Source organism: Rhinolophus sinicus, linkage group LG01 (assembly GCF_036562045.2).
Source record: "Rhinolophus sinicus isolate RSC01 linkage group LG01, ASM3656204v1, whole genome shotgun sequence".
In the NCBI taxonomy this organism is placed as follows: domain Eukaryota; kingdom Metazoa; phylum Chordata; class Mammalia; order Chiroptera; family Rhinolophidae; genus Rhinolophus; species Rhinolophus sinicus.
The window spans coordinates 15,804,292-15,822,811 of NC_133751.1; the positions used below are offsets into that span (position 1 = coordinate 15,804,292).

Here is an 18,520-nt window from a genome sequence, read left to right on the forward strand (position 1 = left end):
TAGATGTAACCTAGCCCAACCCCCTTATTCTATGTGATGTAACTGAGGTCAAGAAGAGCTGAGATTTGGTTGCACTCTAAGGATTTTTAGTGAACTGTGAGGAAGTAGCCCTCGAACTTCCTGCTCAGAGCAGCAGCTGCCTTCTCTGGGGGCAGCCCTAGTCAGTCATGACATCAGCAGCGAGGAGCCTTGTTTGTGGTTTTCAGTGGTCTGTGCTCGTAAAGGCTTACCAAGCAATGCAAGCATAGATTTCATCAATAAGGCTTCAAGGGAGAGGATACTTTGGACATAAGGAATGTGTTGAACATGTATGTGTGTACATTATGTCTACTTGGTCTGTCCATGACCGAGTGAGGGATATTGGCATTTTTAACTGGAACTGTGAGTAGGCCTATTTCTCGTGTGATGCTATCAGGTTTTGCTTTGTGGTTTTTGAAACTGTTTTTAGGTGCATAAACATTCAGAGTTGTTAGGTTCTCTTTCACCCTGCTTATCATTATGAAACAACCTTCTTTATCCCTGGTAATATGTTTTGCTATGAAATTACTATATCTGGTATTAATTAAGCTACTATAGCTTCCTTTTGATTAATGTTATAGTGCATTGTTTTTTCATCCTTGTACTTTTGTTTCACCTATTTGTCTTTATATTTGAAGTACATTTCTTAGAGGCAGCATGTAACTGGGTCTTGCTTTTTGATTGAGAAGACCATTTAAAGAAGTTATTGATATGAATATGCCTAAATCTATCATCTTGCTATTTGTTTTCTATTTGTCTCATCCGTTCCTTTTTTTCTTTTTTCTTTTTTATCCCCCACCATTTGGACTAGTTGAATAGTTTTATAATTCTGTTTTATGTCCTTGGTTGGCTTTTTAGCTATAACTCTTTATCTTGTTTTTTTAGTGTTTGAATTCTTATCTACAAATGCATGAAACTCTCCCATGTAATTAAAACTGGAGCTGGGTAGTCACAGGCCTGCAATCGTGGCGTTACCTGCCATTTTTGTTAAGTTACCATCTCTGCCTGAGTGTTTTATTTAAATTTTAACATACAGCTTGACATGGCACTTAGCTCTGCACTTTGGAAAATGCAAGAAAATTCTCAATCCCTTTTTGAGGACATTTATATATTATTATTGAAAGACATAAATTGGAAGCTTGCCAAGTTATTGTCTGTGGAAGGTCACATCTTGTATTGGAGCCATAAATAACTGTTTCTGAGATCTCATACTTCAACACAATGCCTGGAAGATATGAAATATTCCTTCAGTAAGTGTTCATTGAATATAAGGAAATGAATTAGTCGGAGTGTTTTTTCTGTAGATTCTGGAGCTGAAATCACCTTCGGAATAGTTATCCTTTTAACCTCACATTCTACAATGTAGTCCCAGACTTTGCAATCATAGGAATGTGAAACAACATGGATTTTTTCACAGTGTCTTTGAAGCTCGGGTTTAATCCATGCTTTCATCTGTATTTTTTAACCCAAGCTTGAAAGTATTACACGGTGATGTTTTGGTTCAACTAGAATTCCTTTTTCTACCATGAATTTCTTGCCTGAGTCCCCGTGTCTGTGTGTGCTTTATGTTCTAAACTTCCTTTTTAATTAATTACATGCCTGCCGGCTGATAGACTGAATGGCCAGTCCAAAAGTGCATTGTTTTGAATTGTATTTAGAATTTTACTTAACATATACCGGGGGTGCCAAAAAAATGGATGCACCTGACTTGTATTCATCTTATGTTATCGGTATATGTTGAGTATTACTATTTTAATATAGATTTTCCTTTCTTAAAATGTATATACATTTTTTGGCACCCTCTGTATATTTCAAATATTACAATAATTAAAACCGTTTTATTTTCCCCAGGAATAAAAATAGAACACAGGTGTGTCTGCGCCCAGGATAAACTCTTAATCTCTAGAGGGCTAGTGACTCTTCTAAGAACCATCCCCTTCACTTCATTCACTTTTCTCAAAGTTTCCTTGGAAAATGCAGGAGTTAGACTTTTTCCCCCAGGAAAGTTAAAGTCCTCTTCAGTTACATCATACGTGGCCAAACTTTATCCTAGAAGACCTTCAAGCTACCAAATTTAAGTTTACTTAGATCTAAATTATCATCACTTAACAAGCTCTCTACAGTCCTGTGTTTCTGGCTTCTTACTTGATCAGCGCTCGTGTTCAGCACTTGTGGCCTCATGAAGTATGAGCTAAGACCTATCTGAGCCGTCCCTCTTGTAACTGTCAGGGTTCTTCGTCACAAATGGAGAGAAGATGATGATACGATGTTGCCCGACTGTCCAACATTCTGTGTAATCTGAAGAGAAATTAGACTTAAGTGGGATCCTGTAGTTAAACTAAAGGCTGGAAAGGAATTTCTACATTTGAAATAAACTTTCCATGGTAAGCCTAGGTCTGGAAAAATTTAGGAGCTCCTAATTAGTAAGAATGAAATGTTTTAAAGATGAGAGATGATTAACCAAACCTTTCTTTGTAATTCTCAGATTTCTGGTGTCTTTACAGATACTTAGCCTAAATCTCCCATTAGACAACATCCTAATTATCACCCTGACTTTAACAAATTTAAGTGTTTTCTGTGTGAAAGTCACAACGAGGCAACATGTTCACGTGTATCTGTTTGTCTATGTGTGCCTGTGTGCCAGTAGTTTTGTTTTCTTCCAGATTCTCATGATTGCAGCCATCTTATTTATACTGAAATTAATTTCATGGTTATATCTGATGCTTCACACTCAGACTCTCAACATTTAAATGAGCAAACACAAAATCTGGGGCAGTTTCTTTAGCACTTGCACCCTTTTCTCTCTCATTTCTGATTAATTCAGCCAAATGTTAAATTTTCCCAAGATTTCTAAAAATGTCTCCCTAGAATTCTTTGGTAGAATATTAATGATGATGTGTGAGACTTACCATTAAGGAGCATGATTTTATCCCTAAGTTGAGATTTTGCTCAGCACTACTTAGTGAATTCTAACAGCAGGTCAATGAATGTTCAATCAGAAGCAATCACTGGAGAAAATAAAGGGCAGCTGTTAAAGGGGTGTGTTGTGACAGGCAAACTAGTGATGGCGTAGGGAGGTTCCGACTAAATTAATCTTTAGCCAACATGAAAGTTGGTGTAGTTGTACATTTTGTAAAGCAGAAAGGAAATTGAGGTGCTAAACTTGGCTGTTTTCATTTTTATGTGAACATAAAACCCTTCAACCCTTCGTTTTCTGCTAATCACTTTTGGTTGCAAAAGAAATATGAAGCATTTATAGAATATATGTAGATAGCATACCTCATATATCTCCAAGGTAAACATGGTCTATCTACATCTCAATATAATGGATGGTAAATAAGGTAAAAATTGTTTGCTGCTTTCTTAATATATGGAGATACTAAGAGAGTGAGCATTAAGATATTTAAGACATTCTACCCTCAAGTTTTTAACATAATCAAAATTTTGAAAAGCTGATCAGAATGTACTTAAAAGTCAAAAGACACCTAGGTTGAAAATCATCTTTGAGAAATGTAAATAATTATACCTTATATATTTATTATTCATTCATTCATCCTTTGTTTATTTTAAAGTTGAGACTTATGAAAATTGGTGAGTGCAAGACGACTCATTAACTTCAGACCTTTTAAGGACCGACCGGAAATGAACAGTGGATAGAAAGAAAAACAGGAGAATTAACGTGTTTCCCCAAAAATAAGACCTAGCCAGACAATCAAAGCTCTAATGCGTCTTTTGGACTAAAAATTAATATAAGACCTGGTCTTAATGTTACTATAATATAAAACTGGGACTGATATGATATATGGTATGATATAATATGATATAATAATATATATACTATAATACAGGATCTTATATTAATTTTTGCTCCAAAAGACGCATTAGAGCTGATTGTCCAGGTAGTTCTTATTTTCAGGGAAACAGGGTAACATTTATTGAACAAAATCCTATAAACTATGCTGCGTGGTTTGCATGCTATTTTGGTAATGCCTCTCGGTATTTACCTCCTTTCCTTGCTTGAATTTTTACCAAGCTTGACAGACAGATTTTGCTAAACACCATCAGGAATGATGTAACCAGGGACAGGAGTACTTTCTGTTTTTAATTGAACTAAGTTACATAGAAAAGTAAGAAGTGTGTAACAAAGGTATTAGCCTGAAAGCTCTCCTGTGCCTCTGAGACCATATTCCTCACCCAGAGCCCCTCCAGAGCAGAACCCCACTTAGCCACTGCCTTCGACGTCACAACAGCTTTTCCTCTGATGCTGTCAAAACATAGCACCGCGATGTCCTTTGTGTTCCCCGGAAGGCTTCATGTAGACATAGTATGTACAGGTTGAGAGCTATTCTCATGTCAACTCTGAAAATGAAAACCCATTATGTAAACATAAATATTCAGTTTTCTCAGACAAATGCACAGCACATTATTTAATGATCCAATGTTTACTTAGCTGTCTGGCATTACAGATATTTGCCCTATAGAACAGGTAGCAGCAAGGATGGGATCACCTCCCTAAAAACATGTATGCACACCCACGGAATTACGCCTGGCTTTCCCAGAGTTTGCTCATTTTCTGAAGCTCATCCACAGGTCAATTTAAAGGTCCTAGGTAGTAGTTGGATTTTTATAAGCTTTATCTTGAGATTCCTTATATTATTAATAGTTCTAGTATGTCAGGGCACCGTAGTTAGGTAGAATATAAGGAGAGGGTGAAATTAAAAGAAATATAAATGTGCATATTTTGGAACATGGTAACCGGTTAGAGGATGTGTGAAGCAAAAATACCAAAATCCAAGTATGAATATGCAAAATTCAAGCATCTTATTGTAACTCTCTCTTAAGAAGTCAAGAATATGTCACATTTGGCATTTGTCAGATGCTCAGGCCTGTTTGACGAATCTTTCCAAAGGTCTGTGGGACTTTAAGACATCTTTTGTTTACGATTTCTTCTGTGACTGTGGGCTTTGCCTTCTGGGTTGCATTAATAACCCTGTACATCGTTAAGAGCTTCAGTATGTTTCACTGCTCGACTCAGCAAGAATTGAAGACATATGAGTCAAAACAGTTTCTGGCCCTTCTTTGCTCTCAGGTCAGCTGATCTCAGCTCTGTAGCCAATGTATGCTGAAGTTGGTCCAAAAGCATAAATCATGAGGTTTGGGTCTGGTCCTAAATTTTGGTTCTTTATGCTGTCTTCGGTAATTTATAGTTGTGGTCTGTGTACCTAAAGGAAAAACTGTTAACCTCTACTCTTCACACTGACACCAAATGTGTGGGGATTTTTTTCTCTCGCATTAAATAATTCTGATGCTACCCAGAGCTAGCATTAGTATAGACCCCATATGTTTAGGGCTCAGCCCCAGAAAATTGCCCCCCGTTTCAGAAGCCAATCACAACTCCCAGGTTGTCACCTATACTTCTGATGTAAAAGTTATAAATCAGGGTCCCCATGTCCCCTCTGTGGGTTTGATAATTTACTAGAACAACTCACAGAACTCAGATAAATGCTTTACTTAACTGTTAGTGCTCTATTATAAAGGATAGAACTCAGGAACAGCCAGATGGAAGAGATGCATAGGCAAGGTATGAGGAAAGGGATGTGGATCTTGCATACCCTCTCTGGGCACATCGAAATGGCACCCCATACCCGCCAACAAATACGTGTTTTATAACAAAAGATTCTCCTGTCACTTACATCACTCAGAAAATTACAAGAGTCTTTGGAACTCTGTGTCAGGAGCTGGGGGCAGAGACCAAATCATATTTGTGAGTATGTCACAGTAACCAAAAGAAATTCTTTCCGAGAATATGCTGGAAAAAATTACAAAACCTGCCAGCTTTGACAAAAGGGCACTAATTTGTGAGTGACAGGATTAGAACCACCCTATTTGCTACATTTTAAGGTAGACTATAAGCATCTGTCTAATTCCCAGGTTTGCCATCTGTGTAATCTGTCACTTGGAACAAGTGACTTAATTAGAAGGATTCTCCCTCCTCCGTCTGCAAACTGGGGTTAACCATTCTACTTCTTTACAGTTAACAGTGTTCTAGCTTCTGTGAGCGATAATTAGAAAAGCAAAAAGGATTAATTGAAGGTTGAGTTGAAATTGTAAAGTAGAAAGACAGCTTCCTTCCTAAGAAGAGAAAGAATAGAATATGTCGTTAGGATAGAACATATGGAGGCTTTGCAGATGGGGAGTCGTCCTTCTCTGGAAGAATATTGTGTGGCATAGATGTCTGTGGAACTCCGAGGACACTGCCTCTTTTCCTGGGACACCTCGTTACTTCATCATTTAATTTCTCCAGATTTGCCCTGCACTTGCCCAGGAAGGAAAGAGCAGAGCTTCCCATTTAGTAAGATACGTTACAGGTGACTCTTTCCAACATAATTCCAGAGTCTCACCTGAAGATACACACCTCTTTCCCCAGTCACTGTCGCGGCATTTTCCCCAGGCAGCTTTGGCAGTGAGACCTCCTCTAGTAACAGGAGGTGATTGTTGTCCAGGTGGAAATTTGTGGGAAAGGTCTGTGAATCCTGAATGGCCATCCATGCAGTTTTCCGAGTCCTGGTGTAAGTGCTCCATATCTGGACAGGGCATGGAGAGCCACCGCTGTGCGGAACCCATCCCCAAAGAGGAAGATTTTGGTGGCTGGCATTTTCCCCAAAAGTCTACATTAGCTACACAAGAGGACACACTGGCTCCTCTCCCCGCCACCCTGCAAAGTATACATCTGCTAATACTTTTCACTTTTCTCTGCCTTTCGGGCATAATCAAAGTCATGCTACAGTTTCTCCAAATGAAATGAAAGATTACTGATGCTAGAAAAAGAGAGAGAGAAGGAGAGGGGAGGGAGGGAAGGAGGGAGGGGGGGAGGGAGGCGGGAAGAAAAGAAGGAAGGAAAGAAGGAAAGAAGGAAGGAAGGAAGGAAGGAGGGAGAAATATGGAGGTTTTGGTGCCATGTTCCTATTAGGAAATCATCTGCTTCCACAGGGAGGAGGGGAGGAGTGGGAGATGACTCGATTTCCCCGGGAGCCACTATGTTGTGTTAGAGGACAAAGCCAGAGCCAAGAGGTAGCCTGGATATGCTTCAGAAGGGATGGAACTAATGCCGCCATATTCTTAAACCTTGAGAAACACTAATGGGAGTGGGAGCAAGCATCTGCTGCTATTTCCTCAAGAATTCTATATTCAGCTTGGCATAGAATTGTGCTTTGCCTTCTTATACTCATTTTAAACTACCAAAAATCATTTCAGTTCTCTTCTGAAGAAAGAAATATAGATGAATTTTGCAGTGGACTTGAAAAATTTAGCTCACCTCCTAGGTGTAAAGATGAACACAGAGGTGAACCCAAGTTTCCTGTGGAAGCTTCGAACGTTTGGGGTGTTTTTGTGTTTTGGGGTGTTGTTTTGCTTTGTTTTCAGAATTTTTTTCTTGCAGAAGTGAGGGTACATGTGAAAGGTTGAGGGCCAACATGGCAAAATAAACTCAACGGAGACCGTCTCAAGCAGAAAGAGGCTTATTAAACCTGCACACAGAGACTATGTACATTGTATTTATAGGCTCAAGATTTCTTCAACTCCAAGGTATAGAACTGAAAATAATGGCCCTGAACCTATTTTTGAAAACAGAATTGCTTCTTCTTGGTAGATGATTAACTTCCTCAGTCCTTAGTGGAAACCACGAGGGTGCAATTTAACGCTCCAGGAGAGCGTTTTCTGAATTACTCCCTAGTGACATGGAACGGTTAGGGTGCTCCCCATAAAGGAATTCATTTACTTCCTCCTCCTTGGCAGGGGTACACCCTGAGCTTTTAAAAGCTCTTGACAGATCATTTCTTCTCATTAGGAAATGGTTTAAGGCATAAGAATCTTAGGATAAAATGCCAGATTTCTAGATCAAGCAGAAAACTACAGAGGGGGGCAGTAGAGCTGCACTAGTCATGTTTTAATATACCTACCGCATGAACCGTGGAATGAAAAGCATAATTGGCATTGAGTCAGTCAAGTGTGTGTGATTGATCCCAAGTCCAGGGACAACAAATTTATGAAATTGCATAAAAGAACCAAGCGAAAAAGGCAATACATCTGAGAAGTGGGGAAATTGATTTTTTTTTTTTTTTAAATTGCTCTCATAGGTAAAACCCATGAAATTTCCTTCAAAATTACTGACATGAATCTGACATCAAAGCCTAAGCCATAAGAAGACAAACTATGACATCTGAAATGAATGAAACAAATCTTCTTATTGACACTAGCATGAACAGGCTGTAAAGTCTATTAAATATTTTCTGGGAAGAGTTCCCCATTCAAACAGCTCCCTCAAGGACCCCAGCACAGGGAATGGATCACTGGATGGCTATCAACGGGGGTTGTGAAATCAGTATGTTCCATAAAAATAGAGAATGCATCTCTTCTTAGTAGAGAAAGGGTTATTTTCAACTCAGATACCATGAAGGAGATAGTTTGCTACTGGAACTACCTGTGAAATTATATCTTAGCTCTAGGTTATTTGTTAATTTAATTAAATATTTTTAAGGAACCAAATTGGGCCAGGAACTCTGCCAACAGCTAGAGATATATTATATATAGTCTTGCTCCAAAATAGGAAAATGGTTAATGTTCCAAAATGGAAATCTTCAGGGTAAGTCTATTTTCAAGTTAAGTCTAATCCATTTTTGTAATGCCTACCCTTGAAATGATGTTTTCAAATGCAATGCGATTGTGAAGTGAATTTAATGCCACATCAGATGCAAATAGATACTTTGTAATTATGCATAAACACGATTTCAGAAGCAATAATGGCAATAAAAAGGATCGGATAAATTAGTACCCTGGGGCAGATTTTTTCCTTTTACCTTTGTTTTTTGCTATAAATTTTAATAATAAGATTGGCCACTGAATGCCAATATAACCGGATTTTAGTATTAATATGTAGAATATCTAAATTGTGAAATAAGGGAAATTTAGCAAAAAAAATATATATAATTGCTAGTTATAGAAGATTTCAAGGCTTGAGAATGATTGAAATTATACACATAGAGGTTAAAAACATGTTTCATAAACTGAACTTACTGTCAGTATCTTTATGGTGAGCCATTAAATTCTTAATGCTTATTTTTCTAATCATATGAATAATCCTTAATGTAAGGATTGTAATAAATGTAAGGATTATAATAATGGTAATAGCTAAGTTACTTTAATAGAATCTAGTTCTGTAGTGATACCAGGTATTTTTTTCGTATCATTTCTATGAATATTTCTGCATTTTTAATTAAAGTTTTAAGCAGTTCATCTTTGTCCTAGCATGAAGAAATAAAACTTCCTAAACAAATGAGATTCCCTGTTCTGCAATACACGATACGGCTCTAGAGATAACTAGTTTTAAGCCTTGGAATCTGTGTTTTGGATACAAGTTCTAAGGCAATGATTTCTTTATTTGAAGGAAATCGGTGCACAAGTCAAATACCAAAGCTAGGGCTCTGTTTGTCTGTGTAACGGAAAAATGAAAATCTACCAGTATAGAGAAATGGCATCTGTTTTTCTTAACTAAAAATTGTATGCTTTTTCTGAGGTGTACACATCATTGCCATTTTAGTTCATCTGATTTATCTGCCTACTCCAACATAAGAGCTAATCTGATTTTTATATTTTTCATTTCTAAACATAAGTCTTAGAAATGTGTTAGTGTGATTAAATAAATCAGGCAGAACCCTGTAATTCATTTATCGAGGGGCATGATAATATCTTCTTAAATTATCTCCTGTCCAGAGGCATAGGCATGAGGAGAAAAAGGCTTCTGTGAGTGTAGATGCACTCAGTGTGTATCTGAGCTCATGTAAACAGTGGTGAGGTCGGGGCTCTTTCAGCTCTTTGTCCGTGCTGGAGCTCTCTATTCCCCAGAGCAAGTCATGCTGAGGCCTGGGGAGTCATGAGAGCCTGTTGTGCTACTGTTTCATTGTCACACTAGGGCTTTTTGTCGGGGACGTTAGGAATAGATTTCAGAAGCACATAAAGAAATATCAGTATTAAATGAGATAAGCAATTTGAAACATGTGAACACATTTATCATTTAATTATCCCTCTTTAAAAAAGATAAGGCTGGATTTAGAACTCGAATCTGTGGAAGTCACAAAAGCCGAGCTTTTAGCTAATACCTCTAATCTAATCATTTCCAGTAATCCTAAACACATTGACAGGGGACCTTCCTGTCTTGCTATTTCTCCTCCCTCCATCTGATGCGTTAGGTAAAGCATACCAGAGTGTGCCAAAAACCAAGGAAAGTAACTGCGAGATTGACCAAGCTAAATCTGAGTGGTTTTCTGTACAATTAAGAGAGTGGAAATTAGCATGTCTCAGCATATCCTCAGAGTTTATAAGAACGGGAAATCCAGATGAGGACTCCCTACCACAGACTCCTTTTCTAACCATTCAGTTATTTCAGTTTCCAATGCCGTAAGATACTCGGTGGAACTATTTTTAGCTTGGCGCATTTTTGAGTTTCCTTGAAAGGCAGGGTCACTGATGATTAGAAAAATGGGCAATGGGGCCAGAGAGTCGGGCTGCCTGTTCTTGCTTCATCACTGCCTAGCTCTTAACTGGCTGTGTAACCAGCCTTGTAGTCCTCAACCTCCTTTGTGCCTCACTTGCTTCATCTATGAAGTGGGGTGAGCAGCTGTACCTCTCAAAGGGTTGATAGGAAGATTTGATGAGTTACTATATATAAAGCACTTACAATGTGGTCTCATTTATATTAGCCGTGAGTATGTTTTGGACTATTATTGTTTAGCAGAAAGAAAGAGGGCATGGGTTGGAGGCAAGTAGTGAGTAGAAGAAATAAGGGCGTAACCTGCTATGGACTAAGCATTATGCCCAGTAACTAACAGAACATTTTTAATGCTCACATACTCTATAAAAGTTACTGTTCTCTTAATTGCACCGATGAGCAAATTGAGGCTTACATAATTTGGAGACTCTCATTCATTTTAAACTTGATGTTTATGTTAGTACTTAGCCCGTGGGTATGGGTGTTGTTTGTGGTGGTAGAGGAAGACAAAGGAGACCCAGGTGTGACTTAAGAGAAATTACCTCCCCATTCTCTAATTTGAGATTTAACTGAATGCAGTAATGTGGGGGCCAGTTTGGAGCTGTTACCTTGCAGTACACATGCTTGGTCTTGATGATATTTTCAAGATAAAATGCCTAACAGAAAATGCCTTGTAGAAAAGTGTCTTATGATGAAAAGTCATTCTTAGGTTTAATTGAACTATTTTTTTATAGGAGCTCTTTTTTTTTTTTAATGTTTTCAAAACAATATAGCCTTTTCAAGAGAAGAAAAATGAAATAGAGCAACTAAAAAAGCCCATTAAGCCAGTCAGCTGCGTAAGTAAGGAGCAGGGACATCACAGATAAATGTAATGAGTTGCAACCCTTTTCATCTCCAACTTGGGAAGTACAATTGCAGTAGAACTAGAGAGAGTTTTTCAGGCCTTGGTTTTGAATAACAAGCGAGCATCAAGGGTATGCAATATCCTGATTGTACAATCCTGCATATAAAATATCTTTCACAATCAATAAGTCAGCCTTTCTCTTCTGACCTTTTAGAAATTACCTTTTTCAAATTAGTGTGCGTAAACCTGTAATTTTTAAAATGTATACTGGGGGTGCCAAAAAAATGTAAACAAGTGGACACTTTGGTCAGTGTTGCTCAAGCAGTAATTCGCCATAATCAGAAGTGTCTGGACTCTGATGGTAACCACTTTGAGCACCTCTTGTAATTGCAGAAGCCAAGCGTAACTTGCATTCATCTTTTGTTATCAGTATATATTGAGTAGTACAATTTGCATAGTTTTTTTTTCCTTTCTTAAAATGTGTATACTTTTTTGGCACCCTCTATGTATTATTGATGTAGTTTGTCAATTGTTATATCTTACTACTTTTCTTCTTTTAAGATTAAAAACACCATTCTCTGATTGGTAAATTCAACCAGATTTCACGGTGCAAATGAGAATTGTAATGATGGGTGGCCAAAAGCTATGTTTCAAGCTGTGATGTCTGCCCTCTTTTTGAGGTGATGGAGAAGCACATTTCTTTTAGGATAAAAGAAATAAGTAAGGCAGATGAGTGCACGTTTATTTTATTTTCGTTGTATTTATGTGTTTTTTTAAGTATAGCTGTGTTACCTGTGGAGGACATTAAGCAAGCTACCACGCACAGAGTCCCCTCTCGAAGCCAGGCACTGTGTACTGCATGATTCTTGATAAAGAAAGGCCAAATCTGGTCCTTAATTAAGGATCTCACAGTTGAAGAGGACAGTCAGAAACATAAATAATTTAACAGATTGGGTTAAGTGCAATAATGGGGATTTGCATAGCATTTCATGGGGGCACAGAGAAGGGGTACCACTTCCACCTGGGATGTCAGGGAGGTGGCCAGTACGTTATGCAAAAGGAGAAGGGGAGGCACATCCCATAAAATATTGCAAACTCCACCTCTCACTACCCCCATCCCCGCCCCCATGTCTGGGAATAAATTCGGCACCTTCCAACTGATTTTCAAGGTGCCCCTGACTCAAGTTAATAATAACTGAGTTTTACCCAACTGGCCAAAATTCTATTCCTGACATGAACTTCCATAGGTCATTATTTTGTTTTAATGAAGAAGAAATGTGCATCTTTGGAAATCATTTTATAAAATCACATGGTAGAATGCATATAGCAATGGAATTGTTGAAGACAAAGGAGGCTTTTTCCTTTTTTTTATTGCAATGAATGTTTTCAAGTAAGATTGGAATAAAAATGAAATGGAACCAATTAGAAAAAAATAGAAGCACTTAAGAAGAAATTTAATTGTTGCTGAAAGAATTACAATCTGGTGGCATAGAAAGAATTTAATTAAATTTGAAAGTAAAATAACTACATTTTCACATTGGCCTATCTCATAGGAAAATATAACGTCTCTTAGAGCTTATCAGTTATTTCTTGGCCTACAAATTAGTAGTGGTTAAGTTGCCTATTACTTGTCTCATTTTGATTGTTATACTGTTACGTGCTACTTCTGGTGGGATTGTTTGTGCATCATTACTGCTGTAATAACCATGAAGACTCTGCATGTATTATAAATTTGGAGGGCTCTGGCCACCTCTATAATTTCATGATTCAAGATTCACTTTGAAATAACCCAGTTGTGATCACCTACATCGAAGCTGTATAGCCAAAGAATGAATGAAAAGTTGGTTTTAGGTGGGATTGCATTTTGGTACACTAGTGGTATCTTGAATAGAGTGATCATGTAGTAAATGAAAAAAAAAATGAAAAAAAAACAAAAAAAACTCTGCATGTAGAAATGTGGTCTCATATGCACCTGGATATAAGGACCTAACTTAAATCTGACAGATCCAAAATCAAGTGTCCTATTATAGCGGAATGCTGCTGTTTAAAATGTTGATTAAAGAGGACAGTCATCATACGTCAAATATTAAATGATCTTGTAGAAATGAAGAGTGACTAATCGACTAAGTAATTACCTACTAAGAAAGGAATGGGGATTGATTTTTAGAAAGGAGAATTGGAATAAGATGACTCACAATGCTTTCACACCATGGGATGAATGAGTGGGACCTCTGACCCAAAGTCATTGGAAGTAGCAATATTTTGCACCAACCTGAAAGTTTTTTGTTTTTTGTTTTGTTTTTCTTTTTCTTTTTTTTTCCCCACAGCCTCGTCATGTGTTCAACATGCTAAAGAAGTATGTCCGTGCTGAACAGAAAGACAGGCAGCACACCCTGAAGCATTTTGAACATGTACGCATGGTGGATCCAAAGAAAGCTGCTCAGATCCGGTCCCAGGTAAGCACCAAGTGGGGTAATCACCTGCAGCTTTGACAATCCCGTGTTCTCTGCCTTTGAATCAGATCTTTAGTTCTTCCCAGATTAGCTTTGGGAGTTGTACTGCTATAGCAACCGCTCTTTTAATACCTGGTAAATTCTAAAGACTTGTCTTAGAGAAACATGTGGTTTGGTAGCTCCTGAGTGATGAAAATAATAAGGAATGTAAAAACCTTCTGTTTCTACTACTACTGATCCTCAAAGGAACCATTTAAATCTCTGATGACTTAAAGGAAGAAAACAAAAGGTATATAAACCAAAACCTCTAAAATTCGTTCAACTCAATTGTGGTAGGCAATCAGAAACTCACAATGTTTGCATATAATGTGAGCCTAAATGAAGCCCTGTAATAATAGGTTTTATACTCCTCCCTTCCCAGAGGTTGACAACTGGTATCTACCTTTGGAAATCTGAAATTTTACATTGCTTTAAACAGAGGAATTTAAAGTATATCTTTTTTTTTTTCATGAAATGTCCAGTGAAATTAAAATATGTTCCCATCTATTTGCAAATTTGCGAAGAAATATATTTATGACATGAGAGGTTATTGAGGGACCTCAATATTAGGAAGCAGAGTTGGATGACATGATCTTTTTAATTGGTTTTATATGGGAAGTTTAAAGCAGCTCCAAAGTTAAAGAATGAAAATGAGGGAAAAAGAAAAATAAGGATGGCCTTTCAGGTTAAAAGCGTCAGCCATGCTTTGTTTTGTCAGTTTCGTCTTGAAGTTTGTGTCTGTCTGCCGTGCATGGTTAGGAAAATAGCTGTTGCAGTTTACCGAGATGGTTTACCTGGAGCTGTCATCTTTTGATGCAGGTTATGACACATCTCCGTGTGATCTATGAACGCATGAACCAGTCTCTCTCTCTACTCTACAATGTACCTGCGGTGGCTGAGGAGATTCAAGATGAAGTTGGTAAGTAAGCTGTTCTTTTGATGCTGTGCATAGAACCATTTTTCTCCTACAGGAGAGAATCAAGGAAGTGAGTTCATCACCAGTGTTCTGATAATGTGGGAAGAAAAAGAGTAGATTCCCTTTGACAGTGAATTTCTTGGGGGGATGGGACCAGCTCTTACCTTAGCCATTGCGTCAGGTCTTAACTATCCATACTCATAAAAGTGGGAGAATATATCTTGACTTAGCGTATGTTTGTGTAATAATGAGCCACTTGTTATTGGATTATACTTGTCACCAGTTTTCTTCTAAGTTTGTCAGGCTTGTAAATATCTCCTTAGGATGCATTGGTGCTCACAGTGTTATAAAGACAACCCTTCATCTCTTAATTCTTTATCATCGTAACCCATGAGTGGCGTGATATCCCCATTTTACAGAAGAAGGAGCTCAAACTTAGTTAAAACACTCACTAGCCTGATGTCACACGTATCCTAAGTAGCACAGCAAAACCACAAAACTGTGACTTTGAGGTTTAGTGTTATATTCAGTAACTCACATCTTTCTTTGATACTTTCCCCACCCGCACAATAACCATGAGTATTGTCTTATGTAACATCTTACACAACTATAATACATTATCAAAACCAGGAAATTGATATGTGTGCCCACTATCTTTTATGTCCCTAGTTTTCCTAATGACATCTTTAATATGTCGTATACCGTGTTTCCCCGAAAGTAAGACCTAGCCAGACAATCAGCTCTAATGCATCTTTTGGAGCAACAATTAATATAAGACCCAGTCTTATTTACTGGGTATAATATAATATAACATAATATAATAATACCAGGTCTTATATATTAATTTTTGCTCCAGAAGACACATTAGAGTTGATTGTCTGGCTTGGTCTTAGTTTCGGAGAAACAGGATAACTAAGTTCTCCCATATCTATTTTTCTTGGAAAAGGAGTACATTATCCCATAACATAATTCTTTGCAAAGTCCCAAAATGCCCATATTGTTTAACTTTACCTAACACAAGTACATAGATGGCAATTATGCTAATGAGTCTTTCAACATAAAAGAAATGTATGTAACCCTGGAGATTTGGTGCATACAGTGTCAGCAAATAAGCAATATGTATGTGAAATACCCCTCTCCATAACAAATCCTGCCCTTTGTTAATTGGGGTGGAAATAGATGCAGTTTATCTGAAATCAGAACACCCAGGACGTTGTAGCTGGGTAGACCCATTATAGCAATTCGTCCTTTCAATTGCCTGAAACACCACTTGGCTTGCTTTTTACATCTTGTTCCAAAGCTGTGTTACTCTTTCATTTCTAACTTAATATTGCCTTGTAAATGTTGTTTGTATTACTATCCAGTATTTGGCACGTATCAGGTGATGATGGTCTGTTCAGTACTGGATATTAACAGATGAAATCAGTGCACTTCAAGGTACACGCTTGGCAAAGAAACGATAATATATCATCTAAGGTTTTGTTCAAAAGAGGGAACTCAGTGTTGAGCAAGATCTTAGGAAGATAGTCAGTAGACTTTTTAATCTACATCATGGATTGAAAACCAGGTTTTTCAGTTAACTTTTCACTGTTAAGTTTCTTTAAGAAATGAAACTCTTGTGAGATGTATTTGTAGGATAGAAATTTCTAAGGAACCTTTAAAATGCTGGATGTTAAATAAGTATAAGAAAGTCTTCCAGGAAGTTGTAGAAGAGACAAAAATGAAAGAAATCATCACATTCTTAGTGAACTGACACTCAGATCTTCTAGGTGAATGTAGTTTCACCTTGTAGCTCTACTAACAAGCTTCTCATACGTGACCAACACTGAGGTGTTGTCAGTAATACCACTGTCGTGTGGGGCGTCCGGCGGGGTCTCTGCTCCCGCTCCCCACATAAGAACGCAGGACGTGGTGAGGCCAAAAAGGAACACCCACGGAGCCATAGGTAGGGGAGTCATATCATTGTATTCTCGCTGGCGCATCCGCCTCTCTGCAATCCGCGCTTGCTAGCTCAGCCACCATCTTCTTGCCAGCCCCCATTTTTCTGCTAGCATAGCCACAGCAGTTATATTAGTGGCCAATGGCTCACTGGTTACAGCTGATGGCCAACTAGCCACAGCTGATGGCCATCCAATCACAGTTGATGGGCATTTACTACCTGAGCCAGCACCTTTCTATGTGAGGCCGAGAGCCTGGAAACTGCTTTCTGGGGCTCTGTCCCCACAACCACACTATAGAGGAATAAGCCATTACAGAGAACTAGAAAGGTGTGGTTGACTCTAATTAAATTATCGGCAAGATACTACTGAAAACAGTGGCCACTAATGAGTCATACTTCCACAGAACAGATGGTGACTCAGATATCTTGAGTGTTGCAAAATGCCCAAGAATAGGGCAGCACAGTAAATTTTAAATCCCAGTGACAGGGAGGGTAGTCAGATAATTAGAATCATGGAATCTTTTCTTAAAAAGAAAAGTTCAACTACTAAGTTGGATTAAGAGCACGTGATTTTTAATATTTTTGTCATTCTAAGTATCCTAGACACCAAATCCTGAAAGATAATCTTTTTGAAACTCTTTCTTGCCTCCATTTTAATAGGAAGAGATGTTTCTTATAGAAAGAGACACTTGCCTTAGTGAACCTGCATTAATTAGACATATGCACCATTTGAGCTTCTAACACCAAAGTGAAAGAAGAGAGCTCCCTGGGGAGAATGGCTTTTCTGGATTGAGTTTATTTGTCTTCTGTAGTTGTTGCTCATTTGAAAGGACATTTAAAAATAACTCACTTTCAAGGTAGGAATACAGATGAGACAAGATTGGTGATAGGTGCTAATTGTTTAAGCTGCGTGGTGAATATTTGGAAGTTCTTTGTAGTATTCTATTTTACTTTTGTATATGTTTGAAATCTTCCATATAGATGTTTTTGGTTTTCAGCTTACTATCTAAATAGGATATTCGCACATTTCTTCCAGTTCGTGTGTTGTACATTTAATAGCTTCTGATTGAATGCTTTGTCATTAGTCTGATGTGCACTTACCTCCCTTTTTGTATATAATCAAACTTTAAATTTGGAGTCAGTTTAGTGTAAATAAGAAAAACAACCTCTGGCCAAAGGACAAGATCCGAAAGTACCTACAAATGCATGCCTTTTAAATCAACATTTGTGCCAGTAAATGTGGGCAATTAGGGTGTATTTAATGCAGTAAAACATCTGGAGAGAACTACAGTAGTTTTTAATTAAATGAGAGTAACAGGTGCTCTTGAGATGAAGGCTTTTCACCAACCTGAGGAACTGCCAGTATCTTCAGTGATGCAGGTATATCTGCTTCAGTTAATTTATGCTCCTCTTAGGGTAGAATCCTCTGTTATGGATGAAAATGAAGCAGCAGCCAGCTAGTCACATTAGGAAGAAGGAAGAGCAAGAGTGGGGATTGGCATCAAATGTGTGAGAACAGTAAAGTGTAACTGACTAGAGCACAGGATTCATCACGCCAGTGAATCCTGGCCCTGCCTTGTCACCCGTTGTGCTTTCTTGTAGAATTCTATGTTTGTGCTACTTTACTGTTAACTCCAGTAAATGCCAAATCCATAGGTCTAACAACAGCCTGTCTCCTGAGTCTGAGTGACATGTTCCACTGTTTTTTCATACATTTCTCCAACTCCAGTCAATATGTCTAAAGACCTTTTTTGTTCCTCTTGAAATT

General features: G+C 38.0%; 1 protein-coding gene across 6 annotated transcripts in view; it reads left to right on the forward strand.

The window, feature by feature from the left end:
* The window catches only part of APP (amyloid beta precursor protein), a 244,591-nt gene that overhangs the window by 171,449 nt on the left and 54,622 nt on the right, over positions 1-18,520 (forward strand). For all 6 annotated transcript variants that reach the window (XM_019729868.2, XM_019729863.2, XM_019729865.2 and 3 more), the window contains 2 exons: positions 13,733-13,861; positions 14,717-14,816. In XM_019729868.2, coding sequence (XP_019585427.1) covers positions 13,733-13,861; positions 14,717-14,816 — 229 coding nt within the window. The remainder of the gene's footprint in view (positions 1-13,732; positions 13,862-14,716; positions 14,817-18,520) is intronic.